Genomic DNA, 16944 nt, shown 5'->3' with positions numbered 1-16944 from the left:
AGTGACACAGGGACTGGCAGGTACAGGGTGGAGTCATCGATGTGCAAAGAATTTGCAAACAACCAAGAATTTGAGATATGCAGAGCCTGGCGCTTGCAGGGGAGGCAGAGGAGCCGAAGTGCAGGGGGAGGACAGGGGAGCTGGGCTGAGTTAATGCTACACCAGAAAGCTTTCACGGCAGTCTGTTACCTGATAGATGTGCATTCCTCTCAGGGTCAGGCCCAGGATAACAGTCGGGCGATCCTCCTTCTTATCCTAAAAGAACAGAAGAGCCTGGAGTCAAAGGTTAATCTACAAAGACCACGCTCTTGTTCTGGCACCTACTGCAGGAGAGGTAGCAGGACTCCCCATCACGCAGATGCCATCAGCTCATTCAGTTTTTATTGTGTTTGTAAAGTGCACCTTGCCTTGCTGACCCCTGAAATATCTACACCTAAAATCCCCTCGTACTGGGTATCTCGAACAGTTCACCAGCAAATGCCCCAGCTGCCCTGGACAGGGAATCCTGTAGCTTTAGTGGTCTGAGGGCATGGACAGTTACCGCTCTCATACTGCCACACACTGTCTCTAGTGTCTCCATGAACATGCCCCACTCTTGCTCTCCAGGTTACAGTGACCCCAAACCAGAAGGGATGCTTGTCCCCTTCTCCTTGTCCTGCGGTTTTCATCCAGGGACCTGGTGGACCTTAGGTGCCCCTTGGCCAGGAGGGAGCTAATCAATACCCAGAGGTACAGGGACCTTCCTTCTAACCTTTTGATCTCAGTGTTGGGAGCAGGTGGTTTAAAATCTTTATGGCTGGGTTGGAATACTGCCTTGTTTTTCCTCATGCTGTATCTTGGTACGACATACTCTTGTCTCTAATGAGATTCTTTTGCTTGAAGACCAAAAAATATAAACTAAAACTCTAGTTCTTTCAGTCTCTCCTGGCACGGCAGAGTTAAGGAAGGGAATACATACTTCTCTTGCTAGGAGGAGCAGGAGGAAGAAAATTCGGTGGTAAAAATTTATGGGCTCACAAAGCTCAAACTTTACATCAAAACTTTCTCTCCTTATCTGGCTTGTCAAGATGCAAGTCTTATGCCATCGCATTACCTCACCCTTTATCCCGGTACCATCCATGTCTCTAGTTTAAAGTCAATAAGAAATGCTTTCTGCCTCCTAAGGGCAAAGAGCTTTGTAAATCAGTATTGGTCCGGAGGAGAAATACAGAGCTCAGTACTTTGTTTTCTTTTGGAGTTCCCAAACTCAGTAGCAGCCATGAGGAGGGTGTAAGACAAAAGTGACTGCTTTTGAAATCTCAGGGCAGCCAGCGTACCAACACCTTCACCTGGCATCTGTGTGCTTGACTGAGACCCAGGTATCACCTAGGAGGAGGACATCTCATCACAAGGCGAGGTAACTGTGTCACATAGCAGGAAGAGCAGCACATTGTGGATCAAACGACACACGAAGGAGTCAGCAATGCATAAAATACAAGTTCAAGTCAGACAGGAATTTGGATATTAAAAGCAACCAATTTCACAGCCTTGGTACTTTCAGATATAAATTGTATCACGTCCTGTCAGCTGGACTTCTTATGGCATTCAAGTGTAATCAGCCCTCTTATGACTGCGTCGTTAACAGCACCAGAATCAAAACGGAGAGGACAGAGGAGAGGTAGGCGCAGCACCGATGGTTTGCAAGGAACTGAAACTAAACCTGGACTACAGACCAAACTGGAACTTCTTTCCTCCAGAAAATGCATGTTTCTCCAGCAACTAGAGCTGGTAGATCTGGTCAAAGGGCACAGACACCTCCCAGACACAATTCTCACTGAACACAACCAACCCACAAATTTAATTACAAGTCTGAAAGCGGAGTAACACCATTTTGAAAAAAGGTCTAAGCCATTCCCAATTACACAAGCAGGTTTCGCTCGTCCAAGTGGAAAATAAAACTGCTCTTTAGTTCTGTTTCTAGACCTAAACTCTCTTAGCATGTGAAAATGAAGCACACTCTGTTTAAGCGGGCTTGGGTAAGTAGTTTAAAACTCAGGGACAAGCAACAATCCAGGAATCCAAAAACTGACATACAGCTGAAAAAATACCAGTCACCGACAGGGTTGGAGTGGTATGAGAAAGCCGAAATGATTCGGTGTCACCTTCAGCTATCACATGGCATTTGTGTGAAAGCTGGCTGACCTCTTGTCACCATTTCAATGGACTGCAACAACAAAAAACAAGACTTCTCAGTGATTTCCCTGGTGCAAGTCTGCTGACAGGCAGGGACAAAAATTAAGTTTTGCCATTCCTGCGGCCAGTTTCTTGGCTGAGGTACAAAACTAGATTCCAGTATATACTATACCTGTACACTGGCAACAGATTTGTTTGTGGGGGACAGGCCTCATTGGCTGAACATTTTAGACTTGTTTGGCCTCTCTGAATCAGAGCCAACCATCCCTTAAATACACAGAAAGCGAAAAATGCAATGGTGCACCCAATTAACGATGGGAGAGAAGTTCAAAATAAGCGGCTCTTTGTTTAACCTTCTGCAGCCTGTAGAAGTGGACGGGCACATCTTCCAGCAGGCAGGACTCCTTAATGAACTTCAGCACTGCTTCTTTAGCGCTCAGCCCTTGCTGTTCTCGGTGCATCTCTGGGGCATGTTTCAAGATATAGTCGCTCCCTCTCTTTGCAATTATCTAAACCACAAGAAAAACAAACAGGTCAGCAACTCTTCAGCAATCCCCACAGGAGGCAGCTGTGATCAACAGCAAAGCAGAAACTGGAGGCGGTGCAGGTTCATATGGTCCCTCGAGATGTTAGCCCTCGTTCACCTCCACCTCCCTAGAGGATAAGCATTTAAAGCAGCCCAGATGATACTGATATCTCTAAACAGATCCTAGATGGCAAAATCATAACAGACCAAGACTACAAAGGTCGCGTCAGCTCTTTTCACTTTTAAGCACTGGAATTAGTTTTCCTAACTCTTGGCATCCATAAACGCTTACGGGCAGATAACAAATAGTGTTCCTCACGCCAACACAATCAACAGAAACATCTCCAAACACTGCAGAAATGCTAGGTGGTCCTTTCAAGACCAGAAACTACACATTAGGCTTATTTAGCATTTCCATCCTCAAAGGGGTAGATAACACTATCTCAAGGTATTTTTTTTTTATCTGTTGGGAGTGCTGGCAGGCACGTGGCTTTGCTAAGCAGTAGAAAAATCCTCACTGTGCGTGCCTAGTTCCCGTGCTTGCCAATGTGCCCTCTCCATACAAGCTTACAGGGCAGCGCGGCTGCCTCCCATGCCAAACTGGGCCCTTCTAGGCTGCAAGTGGCATTGATGGTTAAGAGGGGTGCTGGTTGAATTCACAAAATCCACCACCACTGGGGGCATTTAGAACTGGATCCCACCACGTACCTGAGAACATCCTGCCAGGAACAACGTGCCCAGGCTCAGAACAACCAGAACCCATCACCACTTAGTTCCCACTTCCATTTTATATTAAGTGCCTTGTTCACTCTGTTCAGTAACACCTCTGCCCTCCTCTGTGTGCCTTGCCAGATTAGTTGCCCTCCCACGAGGAAGGCTGGGCTTGGTGGAGGACAACACCGATGCCATCAGTTGTGCAAAGTCAGCAGAAAGAGGCATGCCAGCTCCACAGTTCAAAGCCGGGTTTATCACCCCAGGGCAGCACCACCTCTCTTCACTAGCACAAGGCTTGGGGCAGCGCTTGGCCAGATGATCTGAAGCACGTGTTGGAGGAAGAGATTGTGTTGGAGGAGGAGATCACTCAGTATCTCCCTGCGGGAGCCTGGGGCCAGGGAGAGAAGCGTCCCCACGCCTGCCAGATTTTGCTCTTTGCAATGATGTAATAAATCACCCACATACTTGCTTGGGGTTGCGGCTCAGCACAGGTGAGCCAGGCTTTGCCTTGGCCTTTGCAATGTTTGCCAGATGAGCAATTGTAACCGATAAGACTTTTAACCGACCCAGAAAGAGCAGCGTGAGACCCACCTTTTCCAGCCCTTCGTTAGCCACCTCCTGCCAGGTGCCCCGTAACAAGGAATAGCATGGGATGAAGGCCTGTTGCCTGGGAGAAAGGTGCATTTCTGCACAGCAAGGCAGGCAGGCTGGGACTCATACATAAAGGAGACTACCAGCCTTGCCTCCCCGGTGCAACCCTTGTCACTGCTCTGAACCTTCTCCCCAAAGCAAGGGACAGAGCCACCTTTCAGGGGAGACAACTCACCCAGAGACAAGTGACCAACTACCAGAGGCATCTGGGTTTTTTGACAGGTACCCCAAGACATGATCTGGGCTAAAACCCAATGTCAGAGGAAAAGGGGGCTCCAAAATTAAATCAGTTTGCAGAGGAGGGTCCGTCCAGGTCCCTCCAGCAGACATCAGACATTACAGTGATGTGTCTGTAGCAAAGCTATCTTCCCTTTCTGTTTTTATGGACTCTAGTGTGTTTATCAACAGTTTTCTTGCCATTTTACCACAAGAGGAGTACTCTCTGCAGGTAACCAGCTCTGACAGAGTCTTAGCTGATCTGCCTTCATTTGACAACTAAACCAACTCTTGGCTTTCTAAGCTGTTTGTAAGACTTGAAGGGCACAAGCCCATGTGCACATGCTTATAAACAAACACGCAAATCCATTTCCAGGCCCTTCCCTCTTCTCTTACTGCAGTTAACCCACAGATTAATGACAAAGAAAGCACCAGAGGCACCGCACAGCAGTACTACCCCTTAGGGTTTGGGTCTATCCATCCCAGAGGTAGGCATTAAAGAAATGGGAACAAAGGGCAATGGACTTGGCTTCGCAGCCCCGAGGTTTTCTGTAGAGCTTAGGTTGTGCAGATCTGGCTGATACACCACTGCAAATACACAATCCTTTAAGCCACAGAAGAATTACACAGCCACAGTCAGAGTTATTCATCTGATACCAACACATTCCCTCACCAAGGAAGGGTACACACCACCCGCCTCACTGATGAGTGAGCCCAGGAGGAACAAGCACCTGCATCCAGTGGAAAGAGAGGAGATATCTCCTGAGGGAAATTCAGGGTGATGCTTTACCACTGCCTGATCACTGAATCATTGCCGTGGGAGTTGGGGAAATTGCGTGCCTGCAGTTAGGTACCACCTTGACATAGCTCCTGCTGTGCATGCAATCTGTTGACAGAAAGATCCCCCAAGACTTACCCATTGCGGGAAGTAAGCCTGAGGTTCAAAATATTTGCCAGCATGGACCTTCTCCCTGTAGTTGCCCAAGTCTGCCTGTAAGCTGTAGGCAGCCAGCAAGAAGTAGATTTCTTCTTTGTGGTTGCACCGAGACATAAGTACTTGCTCTTTGAGATGGCAGTAATAGAGCTGCCGTGCCACCTTATCGCTGCAAGACACAAAGGCAAATTTACTTGAAGAAGAAAGTTCAGGCTGAGATAAGGCCCCTCAAACACATCCTCCTTCTAAGAGGAGGGATTAAACTTTGACATCCCTGACGTGTGCAAACGCCACCCTGATACAGTTGTGTGTGTGTAGGGAGCATCAAGCCAAGATCAAGGTCTCCTCCCATTAAGTGTTGTACAAACACGGGAAATGGTAGCTTCTGTCCTGAGGAGCGTAAGATCTAAGAAGTTAAGGCAGAAAGTAGATGAAAGAAAAATCATGTCACACCTGTTTTGGAGACTGACTACATCAAGCACTTCTGTTTTTCTGGAAAGCCAACTCCCTTGAATCCCAGTCCTGTTTCTTGCACACCTGTCCTCCTTTCCCCTCTAAACCTGGCACTGCTTTTCCAATTTCACTTTGCCTTAGGCTCAAGGTACTTTTCAACAGCTTATTCCCTTCAAGGTAGATTAAAAGACACAGGAGCCTTGGGCTTGTTTTTGTCTTCTTCCTCAAGCTGCTAAAACAGAGGTAGCCTGATAAGGCATGACTATCACACAGCGTTGATAACCCGCATACCGCCCCGCTGTAAGAGCTCATGGGAAGCAGGCTGCCGACAGGTACATATAGATGAGGTGCTGGACACTACAGTCTGCTCATAAAAATGTGTGCGTATAGTTTGAAGGGGCCATGTAATTACCTCTGCACGGCACCACAAACCTCTCAAATTACTAGGGCAAGAGAAAGTTGCTTGTGACACTAAAGGATATGTACATCGGGGGTGGTAGAATGCTATGCAATCTCCCTTTGTACCTACAAGCAAATCTAAACAAAACACACTTAACAGCCAAACAGACTCCAGAAGAAAGACTCCTCTGTATCCAAAATTAAAGAATATGAAGAGAGAAAAACAAAAAAACCCACCAAGCTTTGTTTGAGATGAGAACAAATGCCAAAAATTTGGTAAAGATTTTAATCCACCCAAATGATCCCAGCTCTTGGCTTGCCCAGGGGTCACAGCCACGCCAGAACTGCTGATGCAAATTAACTCTGTCAGTTGTTCATTTTTAACTACCTCATCCTTTGTTCTGTACCATGGGTAAAACTGGTGGTGTTTTAAGTACAGCTCATATTCCATGTGAATGGACTACAAATGCAAAACTCAAAGAGACTTATGAAGTAATGTCTTTTGTCCATTTACAAAAGCCCATTTCCAGGGGCAGATGACAGCAAGCACTGCTCAGATCAGAAAACAGATCCAAAGTTATTAGTATGTGCTCTGGTGTATAAACAGTGCTTTTTTGTATAGCCATCTGATGTTTTTCACACAACCAAAAAATGCAAGCAAAAGAGAGTTAATTTTGACATTGTTGTCATTCAGCCTGCTCTCTAAACACAGATGGAAAAGCAGTCACAATTTTCCTGGGGATAAGGAGTACGATTCAGGGGGAAAACATTCATAGTCGAGTGAGGAAGTCTGTGAAGGTCTTAAACAAAATCAAGTGGATTTTTTTAAGCTTATTTCTGTGAGATCAAAGATGAGCTTAATGAAACATTATCTTTCTTGCCTTTTGAGAACACAGTGAATAATTCAAAACACAGCAACTACCGCAGAAAGGATCTTACCTTATTACTCTTCCATTTTCTACGTAGTATTGTACTCTAAAGAACGCAACAAAAGGAGGGCTGAATTTCTCTGTTCCCTAGAGTAGAGGTGGAAGACAAGTTCAATAAAGTTCAGCATCCAAAATCCTGGTTACCCTGTCTAGTAATGTACTCTTCTCCCAAGCTCAGTCCCCATACTGCTTTTAATTTTCTCCTTTTAGCTCTTGGCAAGTTTTAGGAGGGGGTGGGGGTGTAAGGAATCTGACTTCTCAGTCTCACAACAACGAGGCACCATGAAACATTTAAGACAGGCTGAATGGCAAAACATCCTAGGGAGGGCAGAAGATTTTAGATGGTGAGTATAAGCAGGTATGAAAGCATCCCAGTGTAGCCTGGGGATGCCCAGCCTGGCCCAGTTACCTAGCTCAGCACCTGGCAGCACCGCAGACGCATTAGTGCTGAACGCAGCAAGTTTAACACAGCCTCCCTCAAAGCAGCAGGCACGGCGGCAGGGCAGCGTGCCACACTGGCACGGCTGTGGTGGTGCCAGGGCACACCTGGGAGTAACCAGCTCCCTCTGCACCGCACCACATCACTCAGCAGGGACACACGAGCTGCCGCGTTCAGCATTTACTGCCCAAGGCTGAGGTGCACCAGCCTGATATTAACTCCTTGCCTTTTGCTTGGCAGGGCTAATGTTTAGTTATTCACACCTTCCTGCAGCCACAGACCAAACGGAGACATTTATGTCTGCTTCACACCGAAGCTGTCTGTTAGAAGCAAGCCAGCATGAGTTCTGTTGTTGTTTCAACTACAGCCTACCTTTCAGACTTACAGACTTGTTTAAACAGGAGGAAAAAAAAAAGAAGAAAGGAAAAAAGGAACATGTTATCTTACTAGCTTATTCTCTCATCTTCCCTACTTTGCCACTTGCTTCTCTAATGTTCATACAGGTAACTTTGCTCACAAAGGCAGTTCCAAGGCTTTGCTGGTCAGACCCATCTCACTGGGACAATGCTGTGCACATCTGATGCAGACAGCAACTTCTTGATCACCATGCAAATATTTACACTTTATTTCTGCAGCTTACTCACAGTCCTATTTTATCAGCTGGACTGGGCTTTCCACCTGAAACCACTTCATAAGAATTAAATCCCTGTCTGCTAAGCCAGTCCAATATCCCAACTCCTCTCAGATTTCAGTACTGCCAATAGCAACTCTTTCAGCCTTTTATGATTCACCTCACACCAGAGGTTTGACACTTACCCTGACTGAAGAAGTCTTACAAGAATCCAGCCTCAAAGCAGCCACAAAGCATACCCCATCCTGCTGTGACCAGAAAGAAACACTTGCCTCGGGAAACCCTCACTGGCTGGACAGACAGCCGCCCCGCACGACTGGCAGCTGTCTTTGAAGTAACCCTCACTTGTCTGGGAGAAGCAGTATGGGATAAGAGATCCCCAAACTTCACTAGTCATCTGCAAACTTCTCTAAGCAGTAGAAATGGAAAGCGTGCCTACTCTGCAAAAGAAAACCCTTAAGGAAGGTGGAAAAAGTCATAATGAGCTAATCAAGATACTTGGATGTAATTGCATACTATACTTTGTTCTAGACTGCAGCTCCTCTAATAATGACACGCACAAACAGGCACTATCATGTCTGAATGACCAGCACTAAACAATTACATAGGCTTGTCTTTATTTCACACAGCTTTTCCTTTTCTATCCCTTGACAGAGCTGGCTAGCCTTAAAGAACTAAGGATCTTCTAGAACAAAACATCCTTCCTCTTGCCCCACTGTCCTTTCGCACTGAAGAGTCACAGCTCCAGCCCTCTCCCAGGGAAGGTTCAAGTCACAAAAGGTCGTTTTAGGCTGTTCTGCTCAAGGACAACAATGACCTCTCCAGACTGTTCACGGGTTTGGCTAAGTTCAAAAGGAAGACTGACCAACTGACCTTTCCCACTCCTGTAGTGGTTAAACAGCAACCATGTGGCTACAACTGCTCAGGTAAAGTTGTGCAAGGGGCTGGTTTTGCTCTTTTAATTAATTGTGCAGCCATGCACAACTCACTGCATCTCGCTACTGAACAGCATTCTGCAGACCATCTTCAAGAAATGCTTTACAGATCTAGTTTAAGAGCTTTATTTCACTGTGTAGTCCACTACTGAAGTAGCAGCCTCTGGAATTAAACAGTTGTCTTACTTTGGTGGTCTCTTTTTTCCATTCCTTTGAAAAGTATTTGCTAAGCTTCTGTTCCAGGTCTATAAAAACATATTCATTATCTGAAAAACAAGAGGAAAAAGCATTTAATGCTAAAGATTTAGAAATTCTTATTAAATACTTACATGACTATACAAATTGTTTCCAAACAACACACTTTAACACAAAGCTGACCAGGGATAGACAGAGCAGGGAAAAGAGAGGGCACCGAACCTCTTAAGTATGTGTGCTGCTCCAGACAGTATGGAAGGAAGGTCAGCTATGCCTTGATTCAAGGTATGCTGAACTAAAGCTTCCCAAACACCTTAGCCAGAAATGCAGAATTCTTGCTTTATAAGAAGCCACTAACAGAAGGCAAACATCATCTTACCAAGTTAATTGCACTGTCAGTTTAGTGGATTCAGTTTTTTATTACTATTAAACAAGCAAGCCCTACCTAAACTTCCATTCTGCTGTCACGTAGCACCATTGTCCAGCATGGCATAAGCAAGTGGACAGTCAGGTATCTGACAGGTTTCATCCTCCACATATGAATGGGATCCTCCGAAATGGTGAGAAGGAGGACAAGCAAACCCAAATGCTCTCCCCGTAAGGTCTGGCGTCTCCTGCTCACACCCAGATTCTTTCATAGAGCAAAAAGATGAATGAAAAGAAGGGAAACCTGGCCTGCCTCAAAGGACCAGGACTTTCCACCCAGGTGAGGATGAACAAGAGACAGCCTGAACAGCACATCATCTTGAAAGAGCTTTGTGCTGCTTTCAAAGCCATTGTTTTGTAACACTGCTTACCAATTATCAAATCCAAATTTAAGAAGTGAAATATTTTTTTCTGAGCCTTCTCAAGTCTCTTAAAAAAAAAATCTGATGGGTGTTTCAGACTTCGGCAGCAATGCCAGCTGAGCACATTCACCTGACCAGTCCCTCTACTCTTTGTTCTTGCTGAGGAAAGTGTTTTCACAGGTGACGTAACTGCCAAGTTGAAGAGGTTGTTCCTTAGAAATCAAAGGAGCAGGGAAAAAAGGCGGGGGGACACACACACACACACAACATGACCAACAAAACCCAACACCTTCACAAAACAACCTTCTGCTGCTGAAGACCAGTCCAGACTTCTAAGCTTTGACTTTTACTTTCTGATGTTTGAGAAAAAAAAAAAAAAAGAAAAGAGAGAAAGGAAAGGGAGAATAGAGATAAAAATTTCCTAATGGAGGTTTACAACCAAACGAGAGCCTGCACTCGTCTCTATACAACAGGTGAAGGACTGGCTGGGGCCAGTGGTAGACCAGGTATCCAAGGGGGGTCTGAGCTACCTCGCAGCCATCCTCTCAGAATATTCCAGTTCCTTGCAGGGGCAGATACAGCAAATACTTCCTTTACAAGCTTTTAAAAAACAAGCAAGCAAAACACCACCCCCATCACCACCTCCTTCAGCTCCCACCTCAAGCGAAAGAAACCATACCTCAGGCGAGCCAGAATTGGTCCACACACCACGCCAAAAGGAAGCCTTGTGTAAAATACCAATAACACTGAAGACAGTAAAGAGGATCTTTCCTGCACTGTACTGATTGCAGCTGTACTTTTAATGTAATTACAATACTGTGTACCACATTGCTTGAAGTGTCACATACATACACAGCACAGTATTTAACAGCACTGCTGAAAAGTGCAGAAATCCTGAAAATTTTAGTGGTGGAAACTTAAGTGCTGTAGTACACAATGTGATATAGCAGTTGTTTTGCTATTTTGAGGAGGAGAGGAATATGTTTTAGCATCACAGAGACTGCATCTTGTACCTGCACCTTCACTTATGCCTGTAAGACAGGGTGGCTGGCAGGCTGTGCTGACCCCCCAGTCCTTGCTTCTCTAAGTCCACCAAGATCAGATACCGCTGCCTTGAAAAGGTTGATAGAAATCCTAGTCGGTGAGAGATGGGTTTGGTCCATCTCTTGGACTTTGTCAGCTGCCAAGCTGATAAGCGTCTCTAAAGCTTTTCTTAAAAAGTAAGTAAAAGCTTATTTAGGAATCAATTGCCCAGCAAGCAACAGGAGGGGGTAACAGAAGCACAGCATCCAGCCTGGGCTTCGGCAGCCCCAGGGCAGGGCACTCACTCCAGCAGGGGTTCCTGCAGTGGGACTGGGGTGCTCCTGCTGGCACGGCAGTGCCACCATGGCCTGTATGGGTTCTGCCAGCACCACTGTGCTTAGCTGCCACTTGTAAAGACAGCAGGGAACCCGCATGGCTGTAACAAGCTGTGGGGTCAGTTTTCCCTTCTTGTCCAGGAATGATCCCATGCTTAGAAGCGTTTACGGGAACACATGAATTATTCCTCAGCCACGAGGAAAAGATGGCAACAGCAAGCACATACCTTGAGCCATCACATCACACATGGATACTGGGACAGAAAGAGAAAAAGGATGACAGAGCAGTTCCACTGTAGTAAAGCCATTTGTTACCCACACTCCACAGCCCCTATTTATCTGCTGTGTTAATTACCTTAGAGAGATGACTCTGGGAGAGCCCAGATGCCAAGCCTGAGGACTGCAGGTCATTATCATGCCTACTGAGAGGTACACATAAACCTCAAGAATAAATAAGGCTGAAGGAGGAGGACACCCTGATGCATCAGCTCTCCCTGGGGGTCCCACTCTTCCCCAGCCCAACATCCTCCCTCCCCTGCAAGAATGCAGCACTGCATTCCTGCCTTAATGAAGTTAATATTGCTGGAATGTCAACCTGAGTGTAAACCTCCATCTACAAAAACAAAGAGGTATTTCCCTCCCCAGCCCTATGTGGGCTGTGTTTTGGGATTTTATTTTCCTTAAGATGGATTAGTGGTGAAACTTGGCAATTTTTTGCCAGATGCTAAAAGCCTCTGGTTTGAAACCAAGCACCTCTAACAGATATGAGAGCACCAAATCACAGCACCGCAGAGCAGTGCTGTAAAGGACAGTATAGAAATGCACAGATGGGCACCTCTCCAGGGAAGAAGTGTCTGATCTGTGGATCCAAACAGGGCTGGATACTCAGCAGGTACAAACTGTCATTGGTTCACTGGCCTCAGCTGAAGGACAACTGAAAGGTACTAAGAAGCTTGCTTAGAAGCATGTATGCATGCAGATACGCACCCATCCACCTGCAGCTACTGACACTGCATTTGTTAATCTCACCTCAGCACTGTCAGTGAGCTTAAAAATATATCATATATATCATATCAGCTTCTCTTAAAAGGTTCCCTCATATGTATGTGGGATCCATCCATCCAGATACCATACCTGGCATGACACCACTGCACTGCATTCCCAAGAAACATACCTGGCCAGCCAGCCAGCTTGCAATAATACAATTTACACATTTCTCCCAATTACAGCTTTTAAGAACCCTCACGTGAAATGGAAGGTTTATGCTATAAAACCTCACTTCAAATTAGGCAGTCACCAGAAATGCAAATACTCAAGCGCTCCTACTCTTCAAAATTAGCTTAGCACGTTAACGTATTTAAGCAAATACAGGATGTGCATTGTTGCAGAAAAAAAAAAAATAAAACAGTGGGCCAGGTCTCCAGTCAGAAAAAAGTGACACAGTTCCAGTAAGTGATGCAGAATTACAATAGGCATTGTTTACACTGCAGGGAAAATGGGAATAGAAAGTTATGACTGTAATACAGGGTCAAATCAGTTCTGAGTCATTGTTACTCCAAAACCCATTATTTTGTATTAACCAGTGCCTCTCCATTTCGTTTTTTATGAAAGGTAAGTAATGGTGAACACCAATAACCTATTCTCCTGTGCTCGTTTTGGGCTAGGAGCACCGAGAAATTCAACAGAGGTAAGTCCTGTCCTACCAAGAGGCAGAGCTCAGGCCCCGTTGACAGCCAGGAACGTCCCATAAACTACCTTGCTCGAGTCAAGTATATTTTAATATTATAACTATTTAGACAGTCCAGAAGATTAGGATTCAAATAAAATGTGAAGTAATGTAAAGCCAAACTTCCGCATAGCAAGCATTTCTGTCTTAAAGAGAAGGGGGCAAAATTATTCTTTGCTATAGTGCTTCTCAGATGCTGCAAGAAGCCTTACGGCAACACCACTGTTTCCCTTGAAAGGCAACAGGAAAGAGACTGGGAACAGAACAGAGAGATGCTGAGGCCAGGGCAGAGCTAAAGCTTAAAAGACAAAAAAGCACTCCAAAATACCTCACGTGCTGTAGACCTCACACAACCTGTTTAGCTTCCCTCAACACCAACACGGATTTTTTTTGTTTATTGAAGAAGAGCTGGCTACACACTCCTCTTGCATGGGGAGCTCCCTAAGCTTCCAAGTGCTGGTGACCTGGGAATGTCACTGGGAACATGGCATCTGCTCCCACCATCTCTACATAACTTCTTGATGCTCTTGGTGTTACCTTTCAAGCTGACAGAAGGAAACCTTGTCTGTTTTTCAGTACCTGGTTGATTAGTTTACTAAGGGGTCTAGAACAACCTTGGGTTTTAGCATTAGCTGGAAAGTACACATATCCCAAGTGAAGAAGGGAAGAACCACAACAGAGGCTGGGAGTAAAACAAAGGAGGTCCTGGGACAGACAGAAGGTACATGGAGGGGAAGAATGAAAAGAGGCAATATCAAGAAGCCCAGAGGAGGTGTTGAGGTCTGAAGACCGAGATAAAGGCTGAGTCGTTCCTGATGATGGGTAGGTACTGCAGGAATTTTATGTTGGCACCTTACAGTTAGTAACAAGGCATGCTCAGGCAAAGATCCTTGCACTTCCAACAGTGTTGCAAGTGATTCTTCTGCACAAGAAGAGCTGCAGAACCATTTCCAGCACTTCTCGCCCAGGAGCGAACAAACTCCTTGGAATTCTCAGGCAGGAAAGCACTTGGCTGGCTGTTGTACTGATGCTGAAGGAGAAACAGCTGACAGCAGGTGCAGGCAAAAAAATGCCTTCCTAGGAAGAGAGCACACAAGTAAGAGAGCACCCAAGTACTTCCAAGGAGTATTATATACTTTTTGAACACCTGAACCTGCTGCAATTCTCTCAAGGTGGCATACTGCATGTTCTTCTTACAGTGCATTTAACTCACGCTGAGGTATCAACACCATTATAATTAGAGCTGTATCTTAGGTTAGTACAGAAGAAATTCAGAAGGGAGATGCAACTATCCAAGCAGATTTAGGGAAGGAGAGGCAGAAGCAGGGATAACAGGGAAAGACTGGGATCTAGAAATCAGGGGGTAGTCTGGAGAATTTCTGTTGTCATTTGTCTTCTTAAGAGGCCCTTTGTTACAACAGATATCCACCTAATCTGAATGTAACATGGTAGTGTATTCCATCTATGAACTTCAGAGGACACACAGACGCAGAAGAGTTAACCAGAGGCAGAGTCAGCCACCAAGCCCCTTGCTAAGCCTGTGCTGGGAGGCATGGGTCTGGCCAGGGGAACAGCCATAGCTGTAATAACTGAAGGATGATCCTTGAGAGAGAGAAACTGAAGCAAAGGGATTTGGTTTTGCTAGAAAGCCAGCCTGACAAATTGATAAGAGGACGCAGAGAGACAGAGGCAGGGCGTAGGAGCTGCAAGCCTGCTCCTTCCGAATCGAAGGCTTTCATCTGCTCGGGCCAAGCAAGGTTTGCTCCTAGAAAGAAGGCCAAGATTCGGGATCGAAGGAATCTGAGTTATAACAACAAAGAAGGCCTGGCTGTTCTTTGTCTGCTGGCAACCAGTTTTCTTTCAGGAGACCAAATTGTGCGGCTGCATACACTTTCTGATAACAAGAGGGAAACCTCCTGCAGGGCACCAGATAAGAGTGACCCTGCAGGAGGAGCTGCAATGTAAGACCCAGCTGCTGAAGCCTATGGAGCCACCTTGAACCTGACAGGGTTCCAGGGTCCTTCACTGCACAAACTACAAGGTAAAAAACGCACTTCAGCAGCACACAAGGTATAGCTTGCTTGATGATCTGTGACAAAACCAGAAGAGCAACACGTCACAAGCTTTGTGCTGCCATGGCCTCCCATTAACGTACGCTCCTGAACTCAGTTTTCAAAGCTTCTTATAGACACCAGCTTTTCTCCTCCCCTCAAATATAGTTGGTTGAAGTGGCTTTCATCCTGAGAATAAAAAAAGCTTGAGAGCGAAAGGGTTGAAAAATTCTGTCCTGCTGCCATTACTGTTACCTTAAATCCTGAACCTTGCCCTCAGCATCTGTAAGTCAGAAGTAAAGGCAAGAAATTTAGGCAACGAATGCTGGGAGACATGCTCCAAGACTACAGCTTAGATCTCACAGCATTCATGGCTGTCAGTCTGTATAGTGCTTTGTGGTGCTGTTTTCATTTTTGCCACACTTAGGGGTTAAATTTCTGTTTATGATTAAGGACCCCAACCTCTCCCCCTCACACACATACTTACTATGAGACCAACTGAGCATTAGTGTATCTGTACAACGTCTGCAGGTCAAATGGGCTCCTAATCCAGATAATCCACCCAGTGTGATTGGTTACAGTTCTGTAGAAATCCTTTCATTTTCATTCTCTTGCCACTGCTGACAGAGTTTTGTTGACAAATTAGCCGCAAGGTAATGGATGCATGAAGATTAGAATACCTTGGTTTGCATGCGGCAACATCAAATCACCAAAAATAAATACACATTAAGAAACCGGAAAATATACCCTTATTAAAACAGGGCAGTGGTTTCTCAAAAAATGACAACTTAGAGCTGCAGCACAGAGGTAAAAGCATGATGCAGAAGAGGAATACTTCGGTCTGAAATGCAAAGGCTTCCTCTCCGGTTTTCAGACATCTAACTCACCTCTGCCTCGCAGACCCGCCTCATACCTTCCCTTCACAGCCTCTGCAGGACATACACCGACCTGCTGCACGGCCAAGGCAGTTTACTTAAGTACCCACAAGACACCGCTGGGCAATGCAAAACTTAGCCAGGCCTCTTGAGATGATAGCTTGCCAGGAAACCAAAAATCCCTGAAAAGAAGGCAATGCCTTAAAGGCTACTTCCAAATGCCAGAGATGCAGAGTGCTACATTTGCAATAGAAGCAAGACCTCACCACTGGCAGCAAGGGAGATGGATCACCAGTCTATTGGCCAAAACAAGGCGGGGGGGGAAATTAAGCTGGGGAACAGAAGACAAAAGATCTCCCTTGCTACAGCTCTACAGTAATAGACCTGGATCTATTTTAAAAACAAAATAAAGAAACCCCTAAAATCCACCCCACAAGACTCCAGTCAGCAGGATACTGGACTTTCAGACTAAAGGTAGGGACCAGAAGCAGCAGTAACAAACGCACCAGGTTTGCTCCCTCCAAGAGCAGGGCTGCAGCCTTCCTGGTGGCTACTGCCATTCAGGCTGAGAAGCTCACTGCTGACACTTTTCTGTTGTCTGGCCCCAAGAGTTTCTTAAACAGGCATAAACCAAAAAAAAAAAAACCAACCAACCTTCTCATCCAAAATCCTGACACCTACCTGGGTGACATAGGGAGGTGGCTGTTAGGAGGAGCCAGGGTAAGCACAAGGAGCCTTCAATTAAGCAGCTTTACGAACTGAGCTACAGCAAGCAGGAGTGAGAAATAGTCAGGGAAGGGGAAGCAAACAGTTAATTCAGGCTACTGGGCTCCGGCAGCTCTTTTCCTTGACATTTTTCTAAGAGTTTTGGGAAGAATTAGCTGCTCTAAAAAGGAAGAACACTTTTGTGAAGAGAGAAGGCTGCTTATGTTTAAACCTATGGGTAATATAC

General features: G+C 45.7%; 1 protein-coding gene across 2 annotated transcripts in view; it reads right to left on the bottom strand.

The window, feature by feature from the left end:
* The window catches only part of FRMD1 (FERM domain containing 1), a 42480-nt gene that overhangs the window by 7673 nt on the left and 17863 nt on the right, over window positions 1–16944 (bottom strand). For both annotated transcript variants that reach the window (XM_040599260.1, XM_040599261.1), the window contains exons 4-8: window positions 9186–9265; window positions 7005–7081; window positions 5196–5382; window positions 2526–2681; window positions 190–255 (exon numbers count right to left, since the gene is read on the bottom strand). In XM_040599260.1, the coding sequence (XP_040455194.1) occupies window positions 190–255; window positions 2526–2681; window positions 5196–5382; window positions 7005–7081; window positions 9186–9265 (566 nt within the window). The remainder of the gene's footprint in view (window positions 1–189; window positions 256–2525; window positions 2682–5195; window positions 5383–7004; window positions 7082–9185; window positions 9266–16944) is intronic.

This window comes from Falco naumanni, chromosome 6, assembly GCF_017639655.2.
Source record: "Falco naumanni isolate bFalNau1 chromosome 6, bFalNau1.pat, whole genome shotgun sequence".
NCBI lineage: Eukaryota > Metazoa > Chordata > Aves > Falconiformes > Falconidae > Falco > Falco naumanni.
Note: the sequence above shows the minus strand (reverse complement) of the source record. Positions and strands in the feature narration are given on the sequence as shown.